Genomic DNA, 13,875 nt, shown 5'->3' with positions numbered 1-13,875 from the left:
ACCTGCTGGGCTCCGGCGATCCTTCCGCCTCAGCCTACCAAGTAGCCGGAATTACAGGCGCGCGCTACCACGGCCCGGCTGATTTTTTGATTTATTGTAGCCATGAGGTCTCACCAAGTTGCCCAAGCGGGTCTCGAACCCGTGGGCTCAGGCAATCCACTCACCTCAGCCTCCCAAGGTGCGGGATTACAGGCTGAGCCACCGAGCCCGGCAACTTGGCATTTTTAAAAGTGGACCGGAAACATCTTGTTTCGTTAAGTTTTACAAATATCCCTCTAATTTGATTGCTAAAATGCTTCTTTCACAGATAATGCAAATGCAAACTTCAGCCCAACTCCTTTAAACTCAAATTTCAAGTTAATGGAATCTGAATAATGAAATTTTATGGTATTTGGGTTCTTACCTATGGTGACTCTATCATGCCCAGGGGTGAAACTCCTCAGGTCTTTGCAGGCAACAAAAAGAATAGGAATCTTTATATGTGACAGATATGTGGTACACAGTGACTAATATCACCAGGTAAGATGAATTTCCCAAGAAAAAGAGATTAAGGAGGAACACGTCTTCTATGATCCCTAGAACACAAAAGAGGACTTTGCATAATCTCTAGCAAACCGACTTACATGTCTGTGAAGAGAGCTGGAGAGTCCGGGCGATGGGACTGTACATCCTGCATAGCATTCCATTCATTGACTGAGGATTGATCTGAGTTGATATGGCTCTCGTAATAACTCACCCAGGTGAGAAATAGGCTGCCTGGGTAGTAGTTATGCATTCTGGCCACTTCACAAGCCTTGTGTAAACTCTGTAGTGCAGACCTGAAAGATATGCAGGGAAATGAGCACCGCAAAACTGTGGGGTACCAAGAGGCCAAAAGTCCATGTGTGTCCCAAACTCTTCTAATTTTTAATATTAATTAATTAATTTTACTTATTTGTTTTTTTGGGCCTCAATCTGTCACCTAGGCTGGAGTGCAGGGGCACAATCCCGGCTCACGACAACCTTGATTTCTTGGGTTCAGGCGATCCTTCCGCCTCAGCCTTCCAAGTAGCTAGAACTATAGGCACATACCACCAATGCCTGGCTAATTAAAAATTTTTTTTTTGTAGAGAGAAGGTCTCGCTGCGTTGTGGAAGGATCTCATGGGCCCTAGGCTGGTCTTGAACTCCTGGACTCAAGCAACCCTCCTGCCTCAGCCACTCAAAGTGCTGAGATTATAGACATGAGCAACAGTGCCTGGCCTATTTTTAAATTCTACAGAATATGGCTTCTGGAGAATCTACTCTTTGAAATTCAAGGTTCTCTAATTCTGATTATACCATATTATCTATCCATAGCAACAGACTAGACATGTGCTAAAAGATACAACACATCATTAAGGTAGGGGGAATTGGGGGAAGGAAAACAACTCACCAGTGAAAAATAGGTCTTGAGTATACCTATCGAGCTCATGATCTTATAGTTGGAACCATGTGTGGCTGTGTTGTATCATTAGAAAACTAAAGATGTCAATAATGTACCATATAAAGATTTGTTTCCCTTAGCACAGAATTATGTTACAGCATATATTCTCTATGATTCTGAGAGGCTCCACAGAAATCGCATAGATAGATGCCCCTAAAGTCTTGAGGACATGTCTTTTAATGTCCAGGAAGTACTGATCTAATGATGTTTATCATTCTTTCTGCTCTTGTCTCCTAGTCTCTTTAAATCATTTATTTCTACACATGAACTACTTCCTAAGGACAGCTTTGGTTATTCAGATACTGACTAAACATTCTGACTTTGAACTCAGGAACCCAAGAAGGGTAAACAAAATTGAAAAGTAACTCTTTGGGTATATACTTAGGAAAAGCTTAAGCTAGAAATACTAGGAAGTAAGTTATAATAAGAGCAAGAATATGTCTACGTTTTGTTTACTCAAGTACCTAAAGGAATGCCTAGTTCATAGTTTGAGCTCAATTATTATTTGTTGAGTAAAATATCTAACTAGTTATAAACTAATGGCTCTCTCCTAAGAGATAATTCTCTCCTAAGAGAGAGTATGATAATTCTGACTAATCCATTTACATCTTTTTCTTTTTCTTTTTTTTTTGAGTTGGAGTCTCACTCTGTCACCCAGACTTGAGTGTTCCCGGCCACCGCAGTCTCGACCTGCTGGACTCCGGCGATTCTTCCGCCTCAGCCTTCCAAGTAGTTGGAACTACAGGCGTGGGCTACCATGCCCGATTAATTTTTTGATTTATTGTAGAGATGAGGTCTCACCAAGTTGCCCAGGCGGGTCTCGAACCCGCGGGCTCAGGCAATCCACTCACCTCAGCCTCCCAAAGCGCGGGATTACAGGCTGAGACACCGAGTCCAGCTTACATCTTTTTTTAAAAATGGCTTTTTATCTATGTCTCCTTCATAACAGAAGTGATCCACGCTCACTTTAGAAAATTAGGGACCTCAGATAAAAATCAGAAACATCCTGCACTCCTACAACCCAGAATTAAGCACTGTTAAGGTTTTAGTGCAGATCCTTTCAGTCTTTTTGTCTATGTACAGATCCGTAATAAAGATATGATCATATTCTGCATACTATTTATAACTTGCTCTTTTACTTTAGTCTGTCATCAACATCTTTCCTTGTCAACAAATATTCACCTACATCATTTTTTATGGTTGTATAATTTTAATAACACAGATGCACCATAATTTAATTAATTTCTATTTTTCAGACACTTAAATTTATTTTTTATTTTTTTGCTATAATTAGAACACTGACAAACATTCTTATAGCTAAAATCTTTGCACACACCATGTTTATGCCCTCAAGGTAAACTCTTAGAAGTAGAATTACTAAGTCAAAGGCCAAGCAAAATGATAAGGCATACAGGCAAATCACTCTCCAGAAAGGTTGTTCCAGTTCATTCTTCTACCCAATAGTACATGACACTGTCTGTTCCTTGAATCCCTGTAAACCCATAAGTGTAAATTATGAAATTTAAAAAAAATTAATAAGAGAAAAATGTGCCAGTTCATTTTTTTAGGGAAATGGATTTTTCCTTAAGAACAAAGTTGCAGAATCTTTAAAAAATGCTTTCTATTAATCAAAGTAAGCCAACTTCTCAGAGAATTATTAGAGAATTTCAGTTTCATTATACAGATTCAAAGGAAAGGGTCAGCTGAGTGTAATGTACTGGATATTCAATGCATGTTTTCATCTAGGAAACATATGCTTCAAAAGCACATGATTTTGTCTGGTGTAACAGCCCTAAAAAACACTAACGGCTTAGCCACCTCAGATACTTCAGCTGCATAGGAGTGGGAAGCTGTAGTAATTACCTTCCTGTGAAGGGAAACACCTGATCTAAATGCTGTCTTGATTCATACATCTGTTTTTTCCCTGTGACTTTTCAATTCATTATCCCTATGAGGTCCACCAAAAAAAAGTTTATTCTGCAGTAAATTGACAGAGCTAGGACTAGGTGGTTTCCTTCAAAACATTAAAGCTTCATCTAAGGTTATTACTTGGATTAAGATTGCTTTATACTTCTCCCCAAAATATACCTGAAAACACTTGTCATTTATGGTATTTACTGATGTTTGGTTTTACTTGGTACTTAGGAAGTGATAGGTCATTTGCCTTTAACCGAGCCTTGGTCAAAGGAGGTAATAAGTTTTCAATGAGAAATCTATCTGTAAAATATGCCCTGAATCTAAAAATCTGGTCTAAACACATGACCTGAAACTCTGTCCTGTCTCAATTACTGCAGGAAATGATAAGACTTTATTGTTCAATGAGTCTTTGGAATCCACCCACCTCAATCCTATCAACTGTTTTTCAGGAATAGACTGTCTCCCTAGAGTCTTTTTCAGGCTCCTTTATTTATTATTTTGCTTTTCTTCTGTCCATTCCACTCCTCATGGAATTCTACTGCAAAACAGGCAGCTGAATAAGAAACTGAAATTCAAATCCTTGACTGGCGGATGGATTCTGAATCTTGGTCACATCATTCCTTGGTTATATTAGATACTTTTCTAGATAATCTGGAACAAGTGTCTATCCTGTCTAAATGTAAGAAATACTCTCAGGCCAGGTACGTAAACCTCCCCAAAGCCTCAGTTTTCTTATCCATAACAACGGGCTAATAACATTATTTTTGGGAGTTGATATAATGAAATTTAATCCATGTAAAGTACCTGGCATAATACCTGGCACATGGTAAATAACCCCAGTGTCCATATGGCAGCTAATGATTACTAACAACTACAATGTTTTCTCTAGGATTTATTTGCATTATGAAAATAGCCTGGCCGGGCTTGGTGGCTCAGCCTGTAAACCCAGCACTCTGGGAGGCCGAGGTGAGTGGATTACCTGAGCCCGTGGGTTTGAGACCCACCTGGGCAACTTATTCTCGTCTCTACAATAAATCAAAAAAATTAGCCAGGTGTGGTAGCGTGCAACTGTAGTTTCGGCTACTTGGAAGGATTACCGGAGCCCAGCAGGTTGAGGTTGCGGTGGCCAGGAATGTGCCACTGTACTCCAGTCTGGGCAACAGAGTAAGACTCCAACTCAAAAGAAAAAAGAAAATAGCCACCAGCAGTTTACATGGAAATTTGTCTATCTATAAAGAAACTGCCAATGCTATCTCTGATTTAAGGAACAGAAGCTAAAGATCAGTGGTGAGATGTTTCTAATCTTGGCTCTTAGACCACTAAGTAACTTAGTCAATGTGTTCCTAATAAAACTCAGTTTCAGCTGGCTATCTGATCCACTAAGTCTCTTCCAGAACCTAATACTATCTCTGAATTTCACTTGTTCATCAATGCTCAAGGCTTTCTGCATTTCTAGGTCATCTTTAAGTATGAAAGTCACACAAACAGATCACACAAAATTTTATCCATACAGTGAACATTGCATTTCTAGGTCATCTTTAACTATGAAAGTCACACAAACAGATCACACAAAATTTTATCCATACAAACAGATCATACAGCACTTTCACAGTGAACTGTACCATTTTAAATATTTCTCACAAATATTGCTCCAGTAACATTAAATACTTTTGTAGATATATTAAAAGTCATCTTACCACATTGCCTGCACAGATACAGGTTTGAATATGTGAACTCTGTTATCTGTTGATACGCTGAACCCTCTAAGGACAAAAGAAAACAAGACAAAAATCCATAAATAAGATTAGGTTACTTCAATTGCGAGTTTTTAAGGATGTTCCTCAGGCTAGTAACAGCTGGCTCAGTAGAAGGAATCATCAGGCACTTCATGTAGAAGTCAACTAGAGTCTTAGACTGGATGGAAATACTTCAACAAATTGTCTGATTTTTATCTATCAGGCAGAATGAATGGACTCCCACACTGGAGTAAGAGAATTAAATACAGCTTCCCAGCTGTAGCAACAGACAAACTGTTCTTTTGTATATTTCTATTTGGAAGTCTTGTGGGCTCTTAGCAAACCTGACCCTGGTCTTATAAACTGGAGCAAACATCTTAGTCTCTTGGGGACACATTCTAAAAACACCCAGGGGTGGGGGTGGGGGAGTCACTAGAGGGAACTGGCACAGAAAAGAGGTTATACTGTAGGCTGACAGCTGGCAGAGGTGGCAAGAGGTTATTTGAAACAGAACATATCCTTTGGGAGAGCATTGCAACAGTCCCACACGCTCAGATTAAAGAGTGAGCCAAGAAACTAGTTCTTCTTTGTCTGGATTCTTACCACAATCAGCTTAGACAAACAGAAGTGAGATACCCTGGCAAGTTGTATTTTTACTCCACTTTACACAAGAGTTTAAAAGAACTAATTGAGATGCTGATATGACAGTTCAATTGGGCACACTGGGCTTCCCACTCAGCTGAATGAATGGATACTAAGATGCAACTCTAACCCTTGGCTTTCTGTAGGAAAATAAAAAGGGAAAGCACTTACCCATCACCATCCAAATGAATCAGGGTGTCACTCCAGAGAGGTAGGACTAAGCCCATGGTACAAGTGCTACTGTAAGACAAGAAATAGTCCATAAATTACTCCCTGTCTGGAAAGTAGTCTTATTTATTAACTCTTTCTACACAAAGGAAAAACGCCTAATCTCTAAATTCTGACATAAGTGTTATAGTGGATACATTTCTATCATATTACTATTAATACCATGTGTGTCCTCAGGAACAAAGAGATGGTTAGTCAGGTCCTTAAATATTTAACAAAGAAAATGTATATTTCACTGAACTCCCTACATTGTCATCTTGCAAATGGCCACCATCTAAAAAATCCAGGTGACTGGTGCTGACTCGCATTTGGTAGGTCTTACCACAGGTTACAGGATTCAACTCAACTCCAAAAATTATGTCTAATCTCAAGAATTACTGCTGGTTGCTGAACATCTTAGAAAGCATGATTTGCTCAATTCTAATTATGAGGTTTACATAGACTTATTAAACACCAGAACAACTCAATGGTCTAAAAGAGAAAGGGAATAAACACATGTAAAGAAGCATGGCCAAAGAGGCTCATACATGTAATCCCAGCACTTTAGCAGGCTGAGGCAGGAAGACTGCTTAAGGCCACGAGTTTAAGACCTGTCTGGGCAATACAGTGAAACTCTCTTAAAAAAAAATTTATATATATATATATATATATATATATATATACACGTATATATAAATATATATATATATATATATAAATAAATAAATATATATATATAAAAATAAACGGGGCATGGTGGCACATGACTGCAGTCATCAGTCCTGGCTACTCAGGAGGCTGAGGCAGGAGGAACACTTGAGCTCAGGAGTTGGAGGCTACAGTGAGGAGCTATGATCATACCACTGTACTCCAACCTGGGTGGGGGGAAAAAAGTTAAGAAATCATTGTTAACAGCTTGTAATTAAGTAAGAGAGACAAAGTAGACACAAGCAACTTAAAACATTGCTTGGTGAATGTGCACTGAATTAGCACTGAAGAAATGGAGTTAACAGGAATGTCAATAATCAAAAGGGTATTCTAGAATAATATTTTAAAATACTATTTCAGGGCCAGGTGCAGTGACTCACACCTATAATCCCAGCACTTTGGGAGGGTGAGGTGAGAGGATTTCCTGAGCCCACAGGTTCGAGACCAGCCTGGGCAACTTCTTAAGACCTCATCTCTACAATAAATAAAAAAAGTAGCCAAGTGTGGTGGCACATGCCTGTAGTTCCAGCTACTTGGAAGGCTAAGGCAGAAGGATCACCTGGGCCCAGCAGGTTGAGGCTGCGGTGGCTGTGAGTGTGCCACTACACTCCAGGCTGGGCAGTAGAATAAGACTCTAACTCAAAAAATAAGAAAAATTAAAAAATACTATTTCAATCACACATTAGCCCAGAAAGGAAACTGACTTTAAGCTAATAAAACAGGTTGGTATAGAAAGCCAACTCACGATCATGTGCTCTATCACACCATGTCTCTGGACAACTGTAACCTACCTCAGACTGCTGCCAAATTCTCTCCTTAAGGCATTTTTCCCCCTCCAGCTAGTCTCCCAGAAGCTTCTACACCTGCTCCATGCCGATATATCTAGAGAGGCAGCATGGTGGAGTAGAAAGAACTTTGCACATGAGAGGTGGGCGGGAAGGGGAGAACAATGCAGTATTTAAGAGCAAGGGCTCTGGAGTCAGATGGGCTCTGGAACCTGGGTTCCGTGGCACTAATGGCAGGCAAATTACTTAATTGCTTTGTGTCCCAGTTTTTTCATTTGTAAAACTAGCATAAAAATATCTTCTTTGGCTGGCTCGGTGGCTCAGCCAAAGTAATCTCAGCACTTTGGGAGGCAGAGGTGAGTGAATTGCCTGAGCCCACGGGTTCAAGACCCGCCTGGGCAATTTGGCGAGACCTCATCTCTACAATAAAACCAAAAAAATTAGCCGGGTGTGGTAGCGCGCACCTGTAGTTCCAGCTACTTGGAAGGCTGAGGCGGAAGGATCGCCGGAGCCCAGCAGGTCGAGGCTGCAGTGGCCAAGAGCAGCCACTACACTCAAGTCTGGGCGACAGAGTGAGACTCCAACTCAAAAAAAATAAATAAATAAAAATAAAGTAGCTTTTGTTTTGTATTTAGTGAATGCTTAGTCAGGTTCCTAACAATAAATATAATTTGTAGTATAAATATGAAGAGTTGATAGCCCAGCGACAAATCTAGAAATTAAGATACAGAAGTGGTTGGGTGTGGTGGCTCATGCCTATAATCCCAGCACTTTGGGAGGCTGAGGTGAGATGACTGCCTGAGCCCATGGGTTCGAGACCAGCCTGGGCAACTTGGCAAGACCTCATCTCTACAATAAATCACGAAAAATCAGCTGGGTATGATGGCACATGCCTGTAGTTCCAGTTACTTGGAAGGCTCAGGCAAAAGGATCGCCTGAGCCCAGTAGATCAAGGATGTGGTGGCCGTGAGCACCACTGCACTCCAGCCTGGGTGACAGAGTGAGAATCCAACTCAAAAAAAAAAAAAAAAAAAAAAAAAGGTACAAAAGCTTCAAAAGACTGTGACCTATGAGCTTATAACCAGATACCAGTTAACCTCTGGACAAATGACATTGATATATAGGAATCAACATCACATTTTCAGCCTGTATTCAGGTCAGAATGCTTTTTTATGTTAAGAAGTAGCTTTTTCACCCAACAGGAAGGAAAAGCCTGTATTAGGCATACCTGGTATTTTTATCGAGTTTACCTAAGCCTCTCAAGATTTTTCTCCATTAAATTACAGTTACTTACAAATATTTATTTAGTGCTTACTATATACCAGACATTTCAAGGTGTTGGGGGTACAAAGAGAAATTAAAAAGCAAAACAAACCATGAAGCTCTATTTTTTAAATAACTTCATATACACAAATGTATTCTGAAAACCAATGTTAGGTATACTGTATATGAAAAAATTTATTAATTAAAATATAACACAATGAAGTTGTAAACAGGTAGGCTACATGAGTTAGCTGTAACATATCTTTCTTTCTTTTTTTTTTTTTTGAGTTGGAGTCTCACTCTGTCACCCAGGCTGGAGGGCAGTGGCATGCTCCTGGCCACCGCAGCCTCGACCTGCTGGGTTCAGGTGATCCTTCCTGAACCTCAGCCTTCCAAGTAGCGGGAACTATAGGCTCATGCTGCCAGGTCTGGTTAATTTTTTGATTTGTTGTAGAGATGAGGTCTTGCCAAGTTGCCCAGCCTGTTCTTGAATCTGTAGGTTCAGGCAATCCTCTCACTTTGGCATCTCAAAGTGCTGGGATTATAGGTGTGAGCCACCGTGCCCAGCCTGCTGTGATATATCTTAAGAACTACTTGCACTTGTCATAAATACTTTGGCTTAATTCTGTTTTGAAACATTAACATTTTATATTCTCAAATATAAAATGATACAAATTCTTTCAACAGCAACTGAGAAGTAATTTTAGATTACCTGAGCCTAGTATTCTAAAGTAATTTTAGATTACCTGAGCCTAGTATTCTAAAGTGGTCAGCATTTCTTTTACTAAGGGGCTCATTCAAGCAGAGGATGTATGGGGATTTCTTAATAGCAAGTATATCAAACAGTCCTACTTTGTCTTCCTTAAACTAAAATTTCCTTTGGCTAGTGGTGCTAGTCAGATACGATTCAGGCAGGACTATTGCAAAAGACAGATGTAGTTCACTGAGGATAAATTACTGGACACAAATTAATAAGCATTCTTTCTGATAAAGTTTAGGACAAAATGAAACAGATAAGATTAGACATCTGATTACTCATACTCTGGATTAGGAGAATCTGCAGTTATTGTCTTCTGTCTCTAGGGGAAGGCTCAGTTGAAGTTTCCACGAAGCTCCACTTCCTGTTTTATAGGATTTTCAAGGGAAGGGGCCGGAAAAACTGAACAAAGGAAATATGAGCTACAGCAGTGCTGTCCTACAGAACTTTCTGCAATAATGAAAATGTTCTATACATGTACTGTCCAATATGGTAGCTACTAGTCACATATGGCTACTGAACACTTGAACATTGGTTAGAACAGAGGAACTAAAGTTTTAACTTTATTTTGATTTATTAAAATAGTCACAAGTGGTTAGTGGCTACCACACTGGACAGTACAGATCTAGAGACATAAAAACCCAAATTAGAAGTCCTAAAACCCTAATCAAATAGACAAGGTAGATGCTCTTATAGGAAAATGCTTACTGAAAGGTCTGTAGCTTAAGTAACACCAGAAATTATAACTATGCAGTTTAAGAAAGCTTCCTAAATGTGGTTTACAACCCTGTGTACATTCAGAGTATACAATTAAATACTGTAAGTGGTATATAAGTTAACAGCTCTGGCCTTGTGATCCCTATGAACTCAGGCATTTTCAGGTTGACTTCTATATGTCAGGTAAACACTAGTTTGGGGAACTTTCTTATGACAATGTGATTTTTTTTCCCACCAAGCATCAGGGCAATTGAAGTCACTCCCAGGCTCCCTCCCGCTTTGTGGCTAAATTCCCCTAGGCCTTGGTCACACCCCTAGCTACTCTACAACTCCATTCTAGTCTTCCACCAGGAAGTCAATGCTTTGAGACATCTGGCAGGATTTCCTGAGGCTTATTATCTAAAGTGTAAAGATCTGCTTAGCAGTCACATTCCACAGTCTTCCCATGGTTTCTCCAGAAAAAGTGGGAAAATAAAAAAGGAAAGCAACACACCTTAAAGGACACACAAAAAAGCCAGGTTCTATGCAATGTGCAATATTTTTAATCACAGAATATAAAGTGCAGCTAAAGCCAAAAGTACATGATAATAAAAGGTTCTGATTTGACTTTAAGGACCTCCCCATACACACCCCCTTTAACTCAGAAGGAAAAAGGGGGTAAAGATTTGGTAAAAGTAAAGTACAAGGCCGTTGATAGATATAAAAGATTGGAGGTTAAGGGGGATCACTTTGAACCAGGACCACTGGTACACTACCACAAAGAGCAAGCGCCCTAGAATTACCAAAGTGAATCATTACTGATTCAAGCAGAGTAGACTACTAAGAAAAGGCAGCTTTCTTCCTGAAGATGGAAGTTTAGAAGCAACTGCTTTATACTATTACCACCTAAAGATGAGAGGAGGGTAAAAAAAAAAGCAGTAAATTAGGAACCCACAACCAAAGACATTCACTAAACTTGTTTGTCTCAAGACTGCAGCTAAGACACTTACATTCCCTGGTTTTATGCCTTGAACTTTAATGGCAGAACTGCATAAGATGTATTCTGCGGTAACTCAAAACACAACTGGAACAGGTTATTTCAAAAGGAGTTTTCACATCTCCTTGTGGTAGCACATACCTGTCATTAGAGGAGAAATCCATTCCTAGTACGATGCTTTCTTCAGTGTCCTGTCTACCATTAGTTGAAACCACTACCATATAGCGAGTTCGATTCTGGTAAGTACTTTCCAGTCTTACAGCCTGGAAGTTAAAAGACAACAGAGAAGTTAAGACAGTTGAAACCACTACCATATAGCGAGTTTGATTCTGGTAAGTACTTTCCAGTCTTACAGCCTGGAAGTTAAAAGACAACAGAGAAGTTAAGACATTTAAGGGCTAATTTTAGATCATTCAACTCTTTTTTACATCGGCATCTTAAAGCATACTCAGGAAGGCAGACGAGCCAGTAGTTGGGAGACATAAATTTAAATCCCCAATCTTATGCTAGCTATAAAACCTTTGGTAAATACTAAATTAACTAGAGGAAGGCCGGGCATGGTGGCTTACATCTATAATCCCAGCACTTTGGGAGGTCAAGATGAGAGGATGGCCTGAACCCATGGGTTCAAGACCAACCTGGGCAACTTGGTGAGACTTCAACTCTACAATAAATAAAAATATCAGCCAGGCATGGTGGAACGTGCCTGTAGTTCCAGCTACTTGGCAGAAGGATCGCCAGAGCCCAGCAGGTCAAGGTTGCAGTGGCTGTAAGCATGCCACTGCCCTTCAGTCTGAGCAACAGAGTGAGACTCCGACTCAAAACAAAAACAAAAATAAATAAATTAACTAGAGGAGATAATAATACCTGTCCAATAGGTTAAGTTATTTTATTATTTATTTATTTTTTTATTTTTTGAGTTGGAGTCTCACTCTGTCACCTAGGTTAGAGTGCAGTGGCATACTCACAGTTACCGCAGCCACGGCCTGCTGGGTTCAGGTGATCCTTCCGCCTCAGCCTTCCAAGTAGCTGGAACTATAGGCACGCACCACCATGTCCAGCTATTTTTTTTTTTTTCCTTTTTTCTGATTGGGGGGAAGAAGAGAGAGAGAAAGAAAGAGAGAGAGAGAGAAAAAGAGAGAGAGAGAGAGAGAGAGAGAGAGAGAGCGAGAGAGACTGGACTCTGGTCTAGTGCAGAAGCGATATGTCTAATTTTTTGATTTACTGTAGAGATGAGGTCTCGCCAAGTTGCCCAGGCTGGTCTTGAACTTGTGGGCTCAGGCAATCCTCTCACCTCAGCCTCCCAAAGTGCTGGGATTATAGGTGTGAGCCACCGTGCCAGGCCAGATTGTTTTAAGAGTCTTATAAAATAAAGACTGTGAAGCACACTGCTTGGCCTACAGTAAATGCTCAATAAATGTTTGCTATTAGCATAATTTATAATAACACCCAGAGCATTTTCTTTTTTTTCTTTTTTTTTTGAGTTGGAGTCTCATTCTGTCACCCAGACTGGAGTGCAGTGGCTGCTCCCGGCCACTGCAGCCTCGACCTGCTGGGCTCTGGTGATCCTTCCGCCTTAGCCTTCCAAGTAGCTGGAACTACAGGCGCGCGCTACCACACCCGGCTAATTTTTTGATTTATTGTAGAGATAAGGTCTTGCCGAGTTGCCCAGGTGGGTTTCGAACCCACAGGCTCAGGCAATTCACTCACCTCAGCCTCCCAAAGCGCGGGATTACAGGCTGAGCCACTGAGCCCGGCACCCAGAGCATTTTCTGAAGACAGACGAAGGGAATGTGAGGAATATGAATGTGAGCATTGGTCTCACAGACGCAATTTCCACAATTATAATATGAAGCAAACTATTAACATCATCTAAGGGGAGCATAGGCTGTGCGCTACTGAATTCCTGCACATTTATACATTACAAGATTTTTACTTTCAGTGATAAAGAAAACTGGTTTCTCAGAACCATCTCTTTTTTATCAGAAGTTTTAATTGGCGGGGCACGGTGGCTCAGCCTGTAATCCCAGCACTTTGGGAGACTGAGGCGAGCCCATAGGTTCAAGACCAGCCCAGGCAACTTGGCGAGACCTCAGTTGCTACAATAAAAATTAAATAAAAATAGCCTGGTGTGGTAGCACATGCCTGTAGTTCTGGCTACTCAGAAGATTAAGGTGGAAGGATCACCAGAGCCCAGCAGGTTGATGCTGGGGTGGCTGTGAGAGTGCGTGCTACTACACTCCAGCCTGGGCGAAGGAGTGAGACTCCAACTCAAAAAAAAAAAAAAAGTTTTAACTTATTGCTTATTTAAATTTTAAAAGGGCATTCTGAAAATCTGACGACAGGGTCTTAGAGGGAATCAAAGATTTACTGTTTAGTAATAATGGCATTGTGGTTCTTAAGTATCCTGAGTGAAATGACATGGTATCTGAATTTTACTTTAAAATGTTTCAACAGGGCCACGCACACTTTGGGAGACCAAGGCTGGTAGGATCATTTGAGCCAGGAGTTGGAAGGTGCAATGAGCTGTGACTGTGCCACTGCACTCCAGCTCAGGTGACAGATCCTATCTCAGTCAATCAATCAATCATTCCAACAAAAAAATAAAGGCTGGGCGCAGTGGCTCAAGCCTGTAATCTTAGCACTTTGGGAGGCCAAGATGAGAGGAATGCCTGAGCCCACGGGTTAGAGAATGGCCTGGGC

At 40.6% G+C, this 13,875-nt stretch overlaps 1 protein-coding gene across 2 annotated transcripts in view; it reads right to left on the bottom strand.

Moving 5' to 3' along the window:
* Window positions 1-13,875, bottom strand: part of SSH2 (slingshot protein phosphatase 2) — a 293,047-nt gene that overhangs the window by 43,566 nt on the left and 235,606 nt on the right. For both annotated transcript variants that reach the window (XM_008059339.1, XM_008059340.2), the window contains 4 exons: window positions 11,314-11,435; window positions 5,931-5,999; window positions 5,079-5,144; window positions 624-818 (listed from right to left, as the gene is read on the bottom strand). In XM_008059339.1, coding sequence (XP_008057530.1) covers window positions 624-818; window positions 5,079-5,144; window positions 5,931-5,999; window positions 11,314-11,435 — 452 coding nt within the window. The remainder of the gene's footprint in view (window positions 1-623; window positions 819-5,078; window positions 5,145-5,930; window positions 6,000-11,313; window positions 11,436-13,875) is intronic.

Source organism: Carlito syrichta, unplaced genomic scaffold (assembly GCF_000164805.1).
Source record: "Carlito syrichta isolate Samal-C Ts95f unplaced genomic scaffold, Tarsius_syrichta-2.0.1 Scaffold304000, whole genome shotgun sequence".
In the NCBI taxonomy this organism is placed as follows: Eukaryota; Metazoa; Chordata; class Mammalia; order Primates; family Tarsiidae; genus Carlito; species Carlito syrichta.
The sequence above is the reverse complement of the archived record's forward strand: the minus strand, read 5'-3'. Positions and strand labels throughout refer to the sequence as shown.